The sequence below is a fragment of the Ambystoma mexicanum genome, chromosome 4p (genome assembly GCF_040938575.1).
Source record: "Ambystoma mexicanum isolate Mex_15411 chromosome 4p, UKY_AmexF1_1, whole genome shotgun sequence".
Lineage (NCBI taxonomy): Eukaryota > Metazoa > Chordata > Amphibia > Caudata > Ambystomatidae > Ambystoma > Ambystoma mexicanum.
The window spans coordinates 1,101,371,529-1,101,387,955 of NC_090927.1; the positions used below are offsets into that span (position 1 = coordinate 1,101,371,529).

A 16,427-nucleotide genomic window follows, 5' to 3' on the forward strand; every position below is an offset into this window, starting at 1 on the left:
TGCGATGGAGGTAGGTGGATGGATGGATGGATGGATGGATGGATGGATGGATGGATGGACGGATGGATGGATGGACGGAGGCTGGGCGGTGCGTGGCGTCAGAGTGGTGGGAGGGTACCTGCTGGTAGATGGTTGGGCTGCTAGTCTGGTGGGAAGTGGATGTGTAGAAGTGGTAGGCGAGAGATTGTGTGCGAAGAGAAGGAGTTGTTAGCAGGGAGATTGACGGCCGGGCTATGGGTTGTTGCAGAGGAGGACTGCTGTAGGCAAGGTGAAACATAAAGAGTCGAGGGTTGGGGCCGGTCATTTGCTTTGAGTTTTGTTTGTTTCGGTGCAGGAGGAGTGTGAGAGAGGGTAAGGGGTCCGAAAGGGGAGGGTGATGAGGCGATGGTTCTGGGGAGAGCAAGTCGTGACATGCTGAGAGAAAGGAAAGGGTTGGAAGGAGGCTGTCTTGAGAAAGAATAATGGGCCTTGTTCCCAAATGTCACAGGAACCACAATGCTTCTCCCCGGAATGTATCTGTAGCAGGTAAGCTACTTGTGTTGATGATGGATTCAAAGAAGATATTCAACAATGGTACTAAGTAAGTAAATTGTGTTCCTATCTTTCAGCAGGTACTACCTAATTTCGATGACCAAAAGGCAGTGGAGTGACAATCCAGGAAACAAAGGCACTGGTTCCTAATGTTATCCTATGGAGGACAGAGGGGAGACAAATGCTTTGTGTTTACTTACCTCCCCCTCTACCCCCCCAGACTCTGCTTTTCCCAGGTGATTTGATGGGTCAACTGGGGGTTGCTGGAGGCTGGATTTCCCACCTTTGATTCCAGTGAGAGGTGCCCAGGAGCTGCTGGTAGAAGGATTTTTCCAGTCAGGTCCAGGGTGCAAGATGCAACCCCTGGCGATGAAGAAATGCAAGATAACTGATGCAGGTCTCTTGAGGACACTTCACAGGACTGGGGAAGGTGAGTTCGAGTGATGGCCACCTCACACAGACGACGGCAGGCGTCATTCCAGTCACGTTTGAAGAAGCTTCTCCCGGACAGGACCACTTGAGGCTGGGAGGCTGACATTCACAGGGAATGCGACTTATACCACAAGCTGGTGACCACCAAAGTTCCGGGTGCAAATGTGGAACTGTGATGCTTCTGGCAAGGTAGCCCACGAGAGAGCTGGTCAGTCCACCGGGGTTTGGAGGGTACCAGGGACACTTCTGAAAGCTCACAACATCGGTTAATTGAGACTAGTTGATCCCACTAGTCTAAGGGCTGATGCATCACTCAGGGTCTTTGGAGATCAGGTAGACCAACAAGGCTTCACAGGGCCAGATGCAGAAAGGGATGGCAGGCCTCTTCAGGAGTCTGCTTCAGATCTTCAGTCAGCTGTTCGTCTAATAGGGATCCTTGGCTCCAACCCTGATCTGAAGAAATGGCTGCAGAAGTCCTCTTCTTATCCGAAATGCAGCCTGAAAGCTAGTCCAAACCAACAAATGGCAGGATCTGCACCATGCAAATAGCCAGTAGATGTCCAATTAGGGACAACTATTAGTTTCAACGACACCTAGACTTTCTGGCTCCATGGATGTGTAATGGGACCAGAAAGCCCCAACCTCTTCCTGGGCCACACACAAACAAAGGCATCACTAGCTGTTAAATGCAGCAGCTTTCCTGGGAAAGTGCATAACTGTGTATGGGATTTCCTGACCTGGCAGGGCTGAAAGAAGGCTAAACTACAATATGGCCAAAGAACTAACAAACATTTCATGACGTGGCCATTTTAGCACTGTAGCCACGTTTAGTAGCCATACTCGGTAAAAGTAAATGTGCACACTAGCAAAAACACACAAAAATATATTTCTAAGGGATTGTGTCCTCCGACGTATTCCTCATCTTAGATATATCCTTCCAGCTCTGCTGGCCTCGGAAAATGTTTTCTCTCTAGAGGGCGCTGCGCGTCGACGTCCTCCGAGTCGATGTCCCTCGACAGCCGCCGTGTCGACGTCATCCTGCCTATAAAGGCCGCGCGCAGCGTCCGTTGCTCAGTTCCGTTTTTCCGCGCTTTCTCAGTGCCTCGGAATACCGTTGCTCAGTTCTTAGTCAGATTAATCCTATCTACCTCGAGTCATTCAATCCGTACTCGATGGCTTCCTCGTCGGAACCGACAACTCCTCGATCCGGCTTCAAAAAATGCCGAGATTGTGGGAAAAAGATGTCGTTGACTGACCCTCACAGAGTTTGTCTGTGGTGTTTGGGAGCTGAACACCATTGTTCGGAATGCGAGGACTGTATGTCCATGACAGCTAAGGCCCTGAAGGAGCGTAGGGGGAAGCTGGAGAAAGGTAAGACTTTTAAAGCTTTTTTCGTCGACGAAGTCGAGACACTCGTCTCCTCGTCACCATTCGCGCTCCAGGTCTCGGAGTGGGTCTCATCACTCCTTGAGATCGAAGCACTCGGAGAGGAGACGTCGAAGATCCCCTTCTCCGTCTTCCTCTTCCTCTGTTTCACCAAAAAGAATCCCTTGCCCCACGAAACATAGTTCCCGGGCTGAATGGGAGGAATTCCGCAAAAATATGATGAGCGTCTTCGAGAAAGCGGCCTCGACCCCCTCGAAGAGTGCCGAGAGCGATGCTCTGGTCGAAAGACCCGAAGGTCAAAAACGCCGCGAGTCGCAGTACCCGGCGAAGGAAACCTCTCGAGCGCGTCTCGAACCCTCGAGTAGGACTATGACCTCAAAACCTTCATCGAAGGTTCCGTCGATGCCGTCGACGAGGGTTCCGTCGACGCCGAGGTCGATGTCTTCGACACACGGGTCTGTCGACTCGACGCCAGCTTCGACACCGGCGTCGACGCCAAGAAAAGTCACGGTTAAGACACACCCAGTGACTATCCCCAGGTCCTCGACGTCGATGGCGTCGAGATTGTCGAGCAGAATTCCAATTCTGTCAAGGTCATCGAGGCCTCCGCCTTTGTTTTCGACGCCACGCTCGAAGCCTTCGACGTCGGCGTCGACGACATCGACGTTTTCGAGACCGATAATGACAAGTTCGGCACCCTCTGCCTTGGAAATGGGATTTACTCCTTTTATGAGTTCAGAACAATTGAGAACTATGTCCTCAATTTTGGAAGAGGGTGAATTGTCTGAACAGGAAGACACATTTGAGTTGCAGGGACCTGTAACCCCAATTAGAGAGGAATTTTCCTCTGAAGAACGCAGGTTAAAGGATCTTCATGATTCCTTACATGAGGCAAGTGGGTTAGATACTTCCCCTGAGGTGGAGTTTGCTAGGCCAGACCCGGGGGAGCATGCTGAAACCCCCTATAGAGCCTTAATGGCCAGAATCACAGAGCTCATGGGGTGGTCTGCACCTTCACAATCTTTCCAACAAGATGACCTCACGGATATTCTTGACAAAGGCCCACAGGAGGATCCTGTGGTGCCTTTTCATAAAGCTCTTCAGAGGAAGATCATGACAAACTGGGAAACCCCAGATGTAGTACCAGCAGTAAATAAAAATCTGTCTACAAAGTACAGGGTATCTTCTACAGACCCGGAGTTTTTGTCTAAACACCCATCCCCAGAAGGTCAGGTGGTACAGGCAGCATCCTCTACCGATGTCAAGACGGCTTATCCTACCGTCCCACAGGACAGGGACGATAAAAAATATGATGCTATGGCAAAGAAAGTCTTTTCAGCATGTAGCATGGTGTTAAAATCTGTTAATGCTACTTGCACCCTTGCTAGGTTCAGCCATACACTTTGGGTGTGTGCTTCTACATCGGCTGACTGCATCCCGGAGGGAGAAGAAAGGGATGCTTCCTGAATATTATACAGGACGGTAAAGACGCTATGTGCGAATCCCTCCAGACGGGCATTGATTCGGCTGACAGAATCAGCAGAGCAATGGCGGCAAGTACATCAACCAGGAGATTCGCTTGGTTGAGAAAGTCTGGTTTTGCCCCAGATGTGCAAGCCAGGCTCTTGAACATGCCGTTCGATGGCTCTTCTTTGTTCGGGAAAAAGGCGGATGACAGTTTAGAGAAACTGCAAACTTCAAAAGCAGCAGCAAAATCCCTAGGAGCTGCAATCCGTCAGACTCCTTTTCGTCCCACAGGAACCTCTGCGAGAGGCAAGTCCTTTCGCTTCTACTCCGCATTCGGAAGAGGTAGAGGACGACCGGCTCAAAGGGGACAAAGAAGAACTACCCGAGGTGGACGGGGTAGATATTCAAAAGCCGCAGCAACAGCAGGTGCCTCTTTACCATCGGCATCTGCATCAGCCGCCCCAAAACCACTCTGAGGACTTCCCTCACAGGACACCTGTAGGAGGCAGGTTGACTCAACATCTGGCGGTATGGCAGGCTATCACGTCAGATGCTTGGGCATTGGAAACAGTTGCCCAAGGTTACTGCCTGCCTTTCCTAAGTATACCTCAGAGTCATCCACCGGGGATCAGCTCTCAGAAAGCTCCAGATCCGCTCCTCTTGCAGGAAATTTTGGACCTGCTGGAGAAAGGTGCCATAGAACCGGTACCTGTAGCGGAGAGGGACAAGGGCTGGTACTCGCCTTACTTTTCTCATTTCAAAGAAAGACGGAGGACTGAGACCCATCTTGGACTTGCGAGAATTGAACAAATTCCTCAGAAAAGACAAATTCAAGATGGTCACTCTTTCTCAGATCCTCCAGGCCCTTCAGTTCCAGGACTGGTTGGTATCTCTGGACCTTCAGGACGCTTATTTCCATGTGCCTATCCATCTCAAACACAGGAAATACCTGAGGTTCGCAATTGGCAACTCTCACTATCAATTTCGAGTGCTGCCATTTGGGCTGACCTCCGCCCCGAGGGTTTTCACCAAGTTAATGTCGGTAGTGGCTGCAAGTCTAAGGAGGGAAGGGATTCACGTCTACCCCTACCTGGACGATTGGTTGATCAGGGCTGTTTCTCCGGAACAAGCTCAGATCCAGCTAAATCACGTGTGCCACTTCCTTCACAGACTAGGCTTCTCCCTCAATTTAAAGAAGTCACAAATGATACCATCGCAGAGACTCCAGTTCATAGGAGCGATCCTGGACACTTCCCTGAGAAAAGCCTCGCCACCAGAGGTGAGGGCTCAAGAAATTCTACAGATGGTTACCAAGTTCCAACATGCACAACGTCTCCCAGCCTTCGACTTTTAGAGGTTGCTAGGCCTCATGGCATCCTGCATTTTCCTAGTGCCAGAGGCTCGCCTGAGAATGAGATCCCTCCAGTGGGCACTGAGGACTCAGTGGTCACAATTCTCAGGGAGAATGACAGATCTTCTTCAGGTTCCCGGCAGGGTGGCTCGAGACCTTCAGTGGTGGGCCTGTCAGGAGAACATTCTGAAAGGAGAACAGTTTTGGCAACCCTAGCCAGAGATAACAGTAGTCACGGATGCCTCACTCACGGGGTGGGGAGCCCACGCCAACGACTTGACCATCAGCGGTCGTTGGTCTCCATCGGAGTCCAGACTACACATCAACCTGTTAGAGCTGAGAGCCATCAGACTTGCGCTGAAGGCGTTCCTGCCAGCTGTACAAGGGAAGAACGTCCTGATAATGACGGACAATACGGTGGCCATGCATTACCTCAATAAAAGAGGAGGCGTAGGATCACTACCCCTGTGCAGAGAGGTGATGCGGCTCTGGTTTTGGGCAATCCAAGAAGGAATCTCTCTATCGGCAGTTCACCTAGCCGGAGAGAAGAACTTGACAGCGGACGCTCTGAGCAGGCAGAACACAGTCTCCCACGAGTGGGAGCTAGCTCAGGAATTCCTTCAAGAGATCTTCGCCCTTTGGGGAACCCCTCAGGTAGATCTGTTCGCCACCAGCCTAAACAGGAAATGCGACCTGTTCTGCTCAAGGGAATTTCCCCCCCGAGAGGAGCTCTGGGAGACGCGTTCATAGTGGACTGGGAGTTTCCGCTTCTGTACGCGTTCCCACCGGTCCCTGTCATTCCTCAAATGATCAGGAGGTTGAGAAGATTCCGGCGAACCATGATCCTAATTGCCCCGGATTGGGCCAGGAGAACGTGGTACCCGGACCTTCTAGACTTGTCCATCTGCCCTCCAATTCGACTTCCACTCAGAGAGAACCTACTCTCGCAGAAGGGAGGTCAGGTTCTCCATCCAGACATCAAAACCCTCAACCTTCACGCTTGGCTTCTGAAAGGCTGAGGTACAAGGATTGGGACATCCCTGATGATGTTATGGAGGTGTTGCTTTCGGCAAGGAGGCCAGCAACAAAGTCTGTATACCGCTGCCGTTGGAACAGATTTTGCAGCTGGTGTAGAGAACAGAATATCGACGCTTTCATGTGGTACACCAATGGTTTTGTCCTTCCTACTATATTTGGCAAATTCAGGCCTTCAAGTTGGCACCATTAAGGGCTATCTTGCAGCGCTATCCATCTTTAAGCGTACTGTGAAGAACCATCCTATTTCAAATTACCCTTGGTTATACAGTTTCTATAGGGGTTAACCAATGTTTATCCCCCAAGACCATTCCAAGTTCCCCGATGGGATTTAAACTTAGTACTAACTTTTCTGATGGGTACACCTTTCGAACCTCTCCATTCTTGTTCGTTAAGATTCCTTACCCTTAAAACTGTTTTATTAATAGCACTTACATCTGCTAGAAGGGTGAGCGAATTACAAGCTCTTTCTTGTAAACCCCCTCACACAATATTTCACAAAGACAAAGTTGTCCTGCAAGTGAAGCCTAATTTCCTCCCAAAGGTGGTTTCTGAATTCCATATCACTCAGAAGATTACCCTACCATCTTTCTATCCTCCTCCTCACCCGGGGAAAGAGGAAGAGAGGTTACACAGGCTAGACCCTAGGAGGGCTTTAAGTTTTTACATCAGTAGACTAGCCAGGATAAGACAGGCAGACCAGCTGTTTGTAGGATACGCAGGTCACAAGCTGGGGTTACCAATAACTAAGCAGACCATTTCCAGATGGATCATTCTAGCCATTCTGGAATGTTATAAACTGGCAGGGAAAGAGCCCCCTCATTCGACCAGAGGTATTGCAGCTTCATCGGCCCTCAAAAGAGGAGTGCCGGTAAAAGACATATGTGCGGCCGCTACATGGTCGTCTGTCCATACCTTTACACGTTTTTACAATTTGGATTCCTCCTCCAGTCAAGAGACTAGGTTTGGAAGGGCTGTACTGCATTCTATTCATCAATAGAAGACAGCGTGAAGTCAGTACTCCCTCCTCCAATAATAGAATACTGCTATGGGAGCCTATCTAAGATGAGGAATACGTCGGAGGACACAATCCCTTCGAAGAACAAGTTACTTCTTACCTTGTAACGTTCTTTCGACGGGATGTTCCTCCGACGTATTCCTCATCGACCCATTCCTCATCGACCCTCCCATCCATCCCCGCAGTTCTACTTCCCTTGTTGTTGCAGCTTACGCTCCTTCAGGGTGATTAGTTTAGTCCAGAAAGTATTATTGTGGGCTACAAAATGGAACTGAGCAACCGACGCTGCGCGCGGCCTTTATAGGCAGGATGACGTCGATACGGCGGCTGTCGAGGGACATCGGCTCGGAGGACGTCGACGCGCAGCGCCCTCTAGAGAGAAAAATTTTTCCGAGGCCAGCAGAGCTGGAAGGATATATCTAAGATGAGGAATACGTCGGAGGAACATCCCGTCGAAAGAACGTTACAAGGAAAGAAGTAACTTGTTCATCTGGTGCCACCGGCTTGTCTTTAGGCAAATATAATAGTAACCAAAACTTTGAAGTGTAAATAGCTAGGGTGATACAAAAGTATCCCCATTGCACTGCATTGTGAGATGCTGTGTGCAATGTTAAAAAGTTACAAAACCTCCCATCGGCCACCAGGAAATTCTTAGCTGCCTCCTCCACCTCAGCCCAGATACCAAAAGAAAATTTGGCCAAGGGACATTGATTGCCATAAAAGCAAGACTGTCTGAGGCAAACCCTTTGTGCCCCCAAAACATCCAGCTTCTTCTTCTCCCTGTCAGGGGGATAAAGAGGGGAAGGAGGTCGTCTTAAGGCTGGCTGTCGCGGCCTGAACCATCAAGCACTCCAAAGGCACGGGTGGAGAGAAAGTCTGGATTAGATGGTGCCAGGCGGTGTTTCTTGGCCATGTATTGGTCCACCTTAGTGACTGTGTCCGGCTTCGTCCAGACTTGTAAGTCAGGTGCTTCCAATGCTGTATTGAAAGGGTGTAATGTCTCTCTCTGAGGTCTCACAGAGTGTCGGTTAACTGGAACTGAACTTTAGGTGTGGTAGGTATCGGCAACTACCTACCTAGGTATGCCCAACAACTTTGCCATAATCTTCTGGAAAGAAGCATTAGGCATCCAAAGAGTTGGCGACTGGTCGATATCCAGTTTAGGGGTGGTGCTGAGGCTGCTGTTTTCCTGTATGTTGCAGGCGAGGTCGCTTGGATCCTCTCCCTCACTGCAGAATTCCTCTAGGAAATGTCTTACCTCTGGAGCAATGTGGTTCTAGCCAAAAGGGGAATAAGATTGCCCTCTTTGTCAAAGACATCTTAAATCTTCAACTTGAATTTGCCCATTGGACGCGGGGCATATTCTATAAGTGCTATGGTGCGGAGTCAACTGGGGCTGACAACGAAAGCTCAACACCTGAAAGCTGAGCAACACAGCGTTGTTGTGGATCAGAGACCGACAGAATGAGGGCCAAGCCCGTAGGCATGCAGTTGCGAACATGCAAAGGGTCCCTGCCAACTCGGTCAAGTTTGGTGTGCCCCATTGGTGCCCCTGCCGCAGATGGGGCTTTTTACCAGTAGCTTTCTGATTCCTCAGTGGTCGGAGGATTGAGTTGGAAATGATCCATGTGGCGCTGAATCTGTTGCAGAGTCCATGGAGCGATGATGCCTCTTCTTCTTCGATGAAGTAGAGTATTGGTGTCTTGAAGAACCACTTGGGGAAGGAAGGCGAGCAGCAATGTTTCTTTTTGTGTTTGCGGTTCAGCGATAGGTCTTCCTCTCTCTCTTCCACTCCACGCTCGGTGACTTCAATGAAGTTGTTTTGTCATCTCTTTGGTAAAAGATACATTTTTGCAGCACGCTCCGTTGAGGCCTTTGGGTATTGGCACGACCCACAAACCTGCTGGTTGTGGTCTTCCCCCAGGTAGTAAAGCCAAATCCTTTGGGGGTCGGAGGCGGACATCCTTCTCCCACAAATCGTGCAGAGCTTGAAGCCTAAGGCCTTACTGGCATTAAGCATCAAGCAGTTGAATACCTAACATTTTGCTGTGTTCCTGAAGTGTACAGGGTGCACGAAAAACAGATCATGGGGCTTGGCAGCTCCCTTTTATATACTGGCCCCAACATTCCATCCAGCGAGGAACATCAACACAGAGCCTTGCTCCGAGCCCTGGTGGTGAAAAGGGTTCCAAAGGCAGATGCGTTGTATGTAAAATACAATAGATGAGGAACATATTGGAAGAAACCTCCGATTAGAAGCTTTGTTAATGTTAGCTTTTCACTGTCACACTTAACATTTTTGCAAAACTAATTGTTCAATTTTTGATTTATGCTGTATATGGTGTGTTGTTTACCTTAATCTCTGTGATACCTATGGCTGGCAAGTCACCTGGTCCGTTTCCAAACTGTGACTGGAGATTCAATGAGTTTCCGAACCCAGCTGCACATGCACTCCATGTCACATGTGTTGAGCTCATGGCCTTGGCTGTTCCAGGGAAGGATGTTGGCAATGCCCTCCTGAATGTGGTGCTGAAGAGGTACTTTTTCTTGTATTCTTTTGTGATTTAATTGCATTTTACGTAATGTTTGTCGCCCAAAAGCCATTCAGGGAAGGTATGGCTAACCACATGAAAACAATTATTTGTTTTTACTCACATCTTTGATCAAAGGGTGTCATGGTTATAATGCAATACCTAAAATCCACTGTAATTTGCCTGTTAGGGCAACCATAACTCTTCCTCCCCACCCCCTGACAAGAACATCTCATGAACTAATTTGTGAAGTCCTATATAGATCTAACATCACATACAGCATCATAAATTGCCTCACCAAGATTTTGCCAGAAGACCATATATTCCGAATAAATGTAATGTTTAATGGCAGAGTTGTAAATATTCTAAATTTTAAATGGTGAAGATATTAATAGAAGTAGGCTGGCCAACACCGCTCACTGAAACACTGTCATTAATGAAAATAAATGTATAATTCTCCAGCATGGGGTCTGGCATGGATTCACATGCTCATGAATATTCCCCGTCGTCAGGCTGGGCTTCCTTGGTAAAGAAAAAATCTGTTTCAGTTTCGTTTCTGAACTGTCTTTCTCCTAATAACCAATCACTGGTCTTTGGGTCATACTGCCCCCATCCAATGACTGCCCTCTCCCTAAGCCCCTCCTCTGGCAGACATCTTCAGATTTTTACCGCATGTTCAAGTGTTGGGAGTCCTCGTGCTATAGTTCTCGAGCTTTTACTGCGTTTTTTGCGATTTTTTTCAAAGAGTTTAATCTCATTTTTTCGGTCAATCGAGCCTCAAGCTCCACCGTTTTTACTTTAGATCACCGGGGACTCGTTTTGGAATTTTCTACACCCCTCAAGAGCAAAGGTTTCGTCGAGTTTCGCTTTTTGGAGGATTCTGCAAGTTCTTTGAGGCCTACCCTGCGCGGACATGGCCCAGGACAAAGGAAACACGACGCCCGGATCCAAGATGTTCTGGAGCTGCCCTGGATGCGGATTGCACAATGTCTTCAAGAAGGATAAGCATTCCAGATGCCTCTACTGCCTTCACGAAGACAAAACGCACGTGGAGAAGGACTGTGCGTTTTGCAAGAACATGTCGGAACGGACTATGAAGGATCGCCAGATCCGCCTCACCAACTGGCTGGAAGGGAAGAGACCAGCAGTAGGTGAGAAGAAGTCAGAGCAGTCTTCTAAGACCTTTGAGGGCGCTCCGGCGACCGGGGCCCAACAAAAGGCAAAGCACTGCGAGTCCGCGGGCACCGGAAGCGCTGATCGGTCGGGCTCCTCGGCTGCCAGGCAGGGCGCACTTTCACCGACGCCATCAACCACGAGCCAGCGCTCAAGCTCGGGGAAAAGGAAATCGGAGTACCCGGATAAGCTTCAGCAGAAGCCCCGGTCGATCCTGATGGAGACAGCCGAGGGGGAGCGAGGCAGTGACCTTCCCCCCAAGGTGAAAGCCTCAAGCGCGCCCAAAGTCGTGAAGGCCCTGATTCACCCGGCTAAGGCCTCTATCGAGGGAGTTGTGGCATTCCTGGCGAAGCCTGTGGAGGCTACCCCAGTGGAGGCGACCTCGAGGCCCAGAGTTTCCCTGCCACCGCGGAGGGAATCCTCTTTTCAAACCATCGATAAGACCCCAGTGAAAACTCCGGTGGAAAAAGAGGGGGGGCCCCAGTGGCCATCACGGACACAGATACAGCCTCTGAAGAGGAGCTGGCTGGAGTCGCGAAGATCCTGAACAAGAAGTTCGAGGAGGTCCAGTCCCACGGGAGGGATCCCGAAAAGGCGGACGAAGAAAGCGATGGTGGTGCAGACGAGCCCGTGGAGGTGGAGGATTCCACTCCCCAACCGTCGCGCCCGTCGCAGCCGGTACCTGGGCCACAGGACAACTTGGGAGCAATCTTGATGGCGATCCAGGCCTTGTGTACAGAGATGAGGACAAGGTTGCCCTTACCCCCAACGGACGTTCCAGCGGAGCCTGGACCGTCAGGAAGCGCTCCAAGCAAGCAGAGGAGAATTCATCCCCCTCCGCCACCCTTCCAGCCTCCACGGCCTTCGCAGCCTTCATCTCCTTCTCCTGATCCGAGGGATGACACGGGAACGGAGACGGCCACGACTGGGATGGATGACGACGGTGGTGACGATGGGATAGGCCTTCCATCACCACCTCCTCGGGCCTCCCCGCCCGACGAAATTGGTTCGTTCCACGCCATGATCGCCAGGGTATCCAAGCTCTTCCAGCTCTGCCCCGAGGAACAGAAGAAGGAAGGTTTCCTCTATCAACGGCGTGAGGCCAAGAGGAAGACGGTCCTCTCGGTTCCATTACTTGACGACATCTGGGACGAGGGGCTGTCGCCCCTGAAGAACCCGTCCACGACTCCTACCCAGAGAGACCAGTACGAGAAGAAGTACCGGGTCTCGGATTCCGCCCCTATATGCCTTAGGGCGCAGCCGACCCCGGACTCGGTCGTCTCCGCTGCGGCCAAGAAGAAATTGGCAGGGGCGACGGCTTCAACTTCGACCTCCCCTCCAGACGGCCATGGGACAGCGGGTCATCTCGTCGGCGACGACGATAAAAGCAGCCAACGCCCTCGCGATTGTGGCCCGCTACGACAGGGAGCTGTTGTTTAAGATCGCTCTCCTGCTGGACTTCCTCCCAGACGACAAGAGGGCTGAGGCTCTGGAGATCCTACAGGAAGGCGAGGTGGCGTCGGGCCACACCATAACGGTGGCCACGGACATTGCTGACACTGGTTTTCGCCAGATAGGCAACAGTGTTTGCCCTCGCCGGCGTGGTTGGCTCAAGGCAACCGATTTCCGCCAAGACGTGCAGACCAGAGTTCAGGACATGCCTTTTGACGGGGAACAACCTGTTTGGCAAGACGGTGGAGAAGTCACTGCAGGCCATCAAGGCCGACACAGAGACGGCTCGGGCCTTGGGGGTTTTGCAGCAACGACCGCCGCCCTTTCGGAACCCTGGAGGCAAGCATGGTGCCTCCAAAGGATTCGGCGGCGGCTCCTCGACGTACCGCCAGGCGGCCTGCTCCTCATCGCAGGAGGCCTACAGAGGACGCAGCACGCCAGGAAGATCTCGTCGTCGTTGCCAAGGAGGTCAAGGCGGCAAGGCCGCTGCCAAGCAGGACTGAACCGGCCGTAGCATCGGGCCCCCACCTGAACACCCCTGTGGGAGGCCGGTGGGCGAAGTTCGTCAGCGTATGGGATTCCATCTCCACCGACCGATGGGTGCTGGATGCCCTGGCCCACGGGCACAATCTCGAGTTTCTAAAGAAGCACCTCCGCATTCCACCCGTGGCCAGGAAGGAAAACCACATCCCGCAACTGCTGCTGGAAGTAAGGGCGATGCTGAAGAAAGGAGCCATCGAGCTCGTCCCAAAGAGGCTCTGGGTCTCTGTAGTGTACACACGATACTTCCTCATAAGAAAGAAGACCGGCGGATGGCGACCCATCCTTGACCTTCATTGTTTAAACAAGTACATCAAGTCCCAGAAGTTCCGGGTGGTCACCCGCCAGCACGTGCTGGGACAGCTGGAGGAAGGCGACTTCCTATCGTCGCTGGACTTGGAGGATGCCTACTTTCACATCCCCATTCTAAGAGGACATCGAAAGTTCCTCAGATTCGTAGTCCAAGGGCGACACTATCAGTTCAAGGCCCTTGCCTTCGGATTGAAGTCGGCGCCCAGGGTATTCACCAAGTGCCTAGCACCAGTGGCGGCACGGCTGCGCCTGCAGGGGCTCCACGTCGACCCCTACCTGGACGATTGGCTCATCCGAGCAAAGACAAGGGAACTCGCCGTCGGGCACACTGCGAAGACCGTCCAACTGCTCACGGATCTGGGATTCTCGATCAACTTTGCGAAATCCCACTTGGAGCCGTCGCAAGTCACCCTGTTCCTGGGAGCCAGGCTCGACACAGTGGCGCGATTGGCTTCTCCGTTGGAGGAAAGGACGAAGGCCATCCTGGGCAAGGTGCAACTGCTGTCGACCATGGATGTGGCCAGGGTGAGGTCCATCAAGTCCCTGCTCGGCATGATGTCCTCGTTCATCTACCTCGTGCGCCTGTGCAGGTTGCGGATGTGTCCACCGCAAGAGTTCCTCGACGCCCTTTGGAGGCAGGCGGCGGGCAGCTTCGAAGACAGGATCCCGCTCAACGAGACCTTCCGCCAAGCGATCCGGTGGTGGGGCACCCGCGCGCATCTGGCGGTGGGTATGGACTTCCAGACCCCGGCACATCAGGAGACGGTGATGACGGACTCCTCCCTGGAGGGACGGGGGGCGCACACTGGAGATCTCCACGCAAGAGGTCTTTGGCTCCGAGAGGAGAGGTCACTACACATCAATATCCTGGAGCTCCAAGCCTTGTTCTGGGCCCTCAGGTCGTTCCTCCCGTCCCTCAAGGGCAAGGTGGTAAGGATCTTCACCGACAACGCCACCACAATGTTCTACATCCGGAAGCAGGGAGGCATCAGATCCCCAGCCCTATCCAAGGAAGCCCAGGATCTGTGGCACTGGGCCGTCGCCCAAGGGATGTTTCTGATACCCTTACATCTGGTAGGAATAAAGAACACCATCGCCGACTCACTCAGCAGGGAGCTGCGCTCGTGCCACGATTGGGAACTGCGTCAGGATCAAGTGAATCTACTTTTCCAACGATGGGGCAATCCCCAGATTGACCTATTCGCGACGGCGACGAACACCAAGTGCCAGAGGTTCGCCAGCAGCTTTCTCCAGCCGGGGAGCCTGGGTGATGCTTTCTCATTCCCCTGGGATGCCTGTTCCTGTATGCGTTCCCACCGTTGCCGTTGCGACTCATCAACCAACGAAGACGGTCCCGGTGCAGGATGATCCTCGTCGCACCGGAGTGGCCGAAGCAGTTCTGGGTCCCGGACCTTCTGGACATGTCAGCGTCCCCCCCAGTCAAACTGCCGACGGACGCAGATCTCCTCGCCAGAGAAGGAGGTGCCATCCTCCACCACGACCCAGGGTCGCTGAACTTGCAGGCCTGGCTCCTGCAGCACTAGACTTTGGAGGGTACGATATCCCGGCGGACTGCAAGGAGGTGCTTGCAAAGGCCAGGGTGTCCTCAACTCTCAAGTGCTATGGACACAAATGGAAGAGGATCTCTGGTGCCGTGCACAGAAGATTAACCCTCTGCGGATTACGGCCCCTCAGGTGCTACCGTACCTACTGTCGCTGGCCAAGGCGGGGCTAGCTCATGCCTCGATCAAGATACATCTAGCAGCGATTTCCCGCTACACCAGAACCCCGGGGTGATCATCTCTGTGGTCTCATCGCCTGGTGAAGGAGTTTATGAAGGGTCAGTTCCGATCGTTCCTGCCGGTGAAGGCTCCGGCCCCGACCCCGACATGGGAGCTCAAAGTGGTGCTGAGCAGGCTCATGGGGCCGCCATTCGAGCCTTTGCATTTGGCACCTTTGAAGTTCCAATTGTGGAAGACAGCGTTTCTTGTGGCCATCACCTTCGCACGACGAGTGGGAGAGATCCAGGCCCTCTCCTGCAAACCACCCTACCTCACATTCCACGAGACGAGGGTGGTGCTGAGGACGCACCCCTCCTTCATGCCCAAGGTGCCGTCGGACTTCCATCTCAACGAGCCCTTGGTGTTATCTGTTTTCTTCCCGTCGCCTTCGTTGCCGGCCGAGAGAACTTTGCGCTCGCTAGATGTGGCTAGAGTGCTGAAGTTCTACATGGACCGCACAAAGAGTTTTCGGAAGACATCACAGCTATTCGTGAACTTTGGACCTGTGAACCAAGGGAAGGCCCTCTCGAAGGCTTCCATTTCCAGATGGCTCTCCGGCTGCATCATGCACTGTCACCGGTTGGCAAACCGACCGTTGCCCGGCCGTCCGAGAGCTCATTCAACCAGAGCGATTGCTGCTACCACGACGTTCCTGTCTGGTGTGCCCTTGCTGGACATCTGCAGGGCTGCTATGTGGAGGTCGACGCACACCTTCACAAGATTCTACTGCGTCGACAGGGAGTCCAAGGAGGAGTCCACAGAGTCGGCCAGGCAGTGCTGCGCAACCTGTTCGCCTGAAGGTGGGCCTGTTGAGGGGGTAAGAGTTGCTTAATGTTGAGTTGATGTAAATGCTTAATGTTGAGCCTTGCCACCTCCCGTGGTTGGTTATGTGTGTACTGCTATGTATTCTTGTATTCATGAGCATGTGAATCCATGCCAGACCCCATGCTGGAGAAGGAACAAGTTACTTACCTGTAACTGTTGTTCTCCAGCATGGGTCTGGCATGGATTCACATGCGAACCCTTCCTCCTATCCCTCTGCGGCTCTTCTCTTGGTCCTACTGCCACTTTACGTGCTACCAAATCTGAAGATGGCTGCCAGAGGAGGGGCTTAGGTAGAGGGCAGTCACTGGCTGGGGGCAGTATGACCCAGAGACCAGTGATTGGTTATTAGGAGAAAGACAGTTCAGAAACGAAACTGAAACTGATTTTTTCTTTACCGAGGATTCCCAGCCTGATGACGGGGAATATTCATGAGCATGTGAATCCATGCCAGACCCATGCTGGAGAAAAACAGTTACAGGTAAGTAACTTGTTCCTTATTATGTCATGAACAGCACCAGTTGAATATTTGTATACAAACACTGTTGAAACTCTTTATTTCAGGCAATACATGAAGGTCTTGCAGATCAAAATCC

The 16,427-nt window shown here is 52.0% G+C and overlaps 1 protein-coding gene across 3 annotated transcripts in view; it reads left to right on the forward strand.

Annotated features, from left to right (window-relative positions):
- The window catches only part of MED23 (mediator complex subunit 23), a 1,372,437-nt gene that overhangs the window by 1,174,549 nt on the left and 181,461 nt on the right, over nucleotides 1-16,427 (forward strand). For all 3 annotated transcript variants that reach the window (XM_069606687.1, XM_069606688.1, XM_069606689.1), the window contains one exon: nucleotides 9,592-9,757. In XM_069606687.1, coding sequence (XP_069462788.1) covers nucleotides 9,592-9,757 — 166 coding nt within the window. The remainder of the gene's footprint in view (nucleotides 1-9,591; nucleotides 9,758-16,427) is intronic.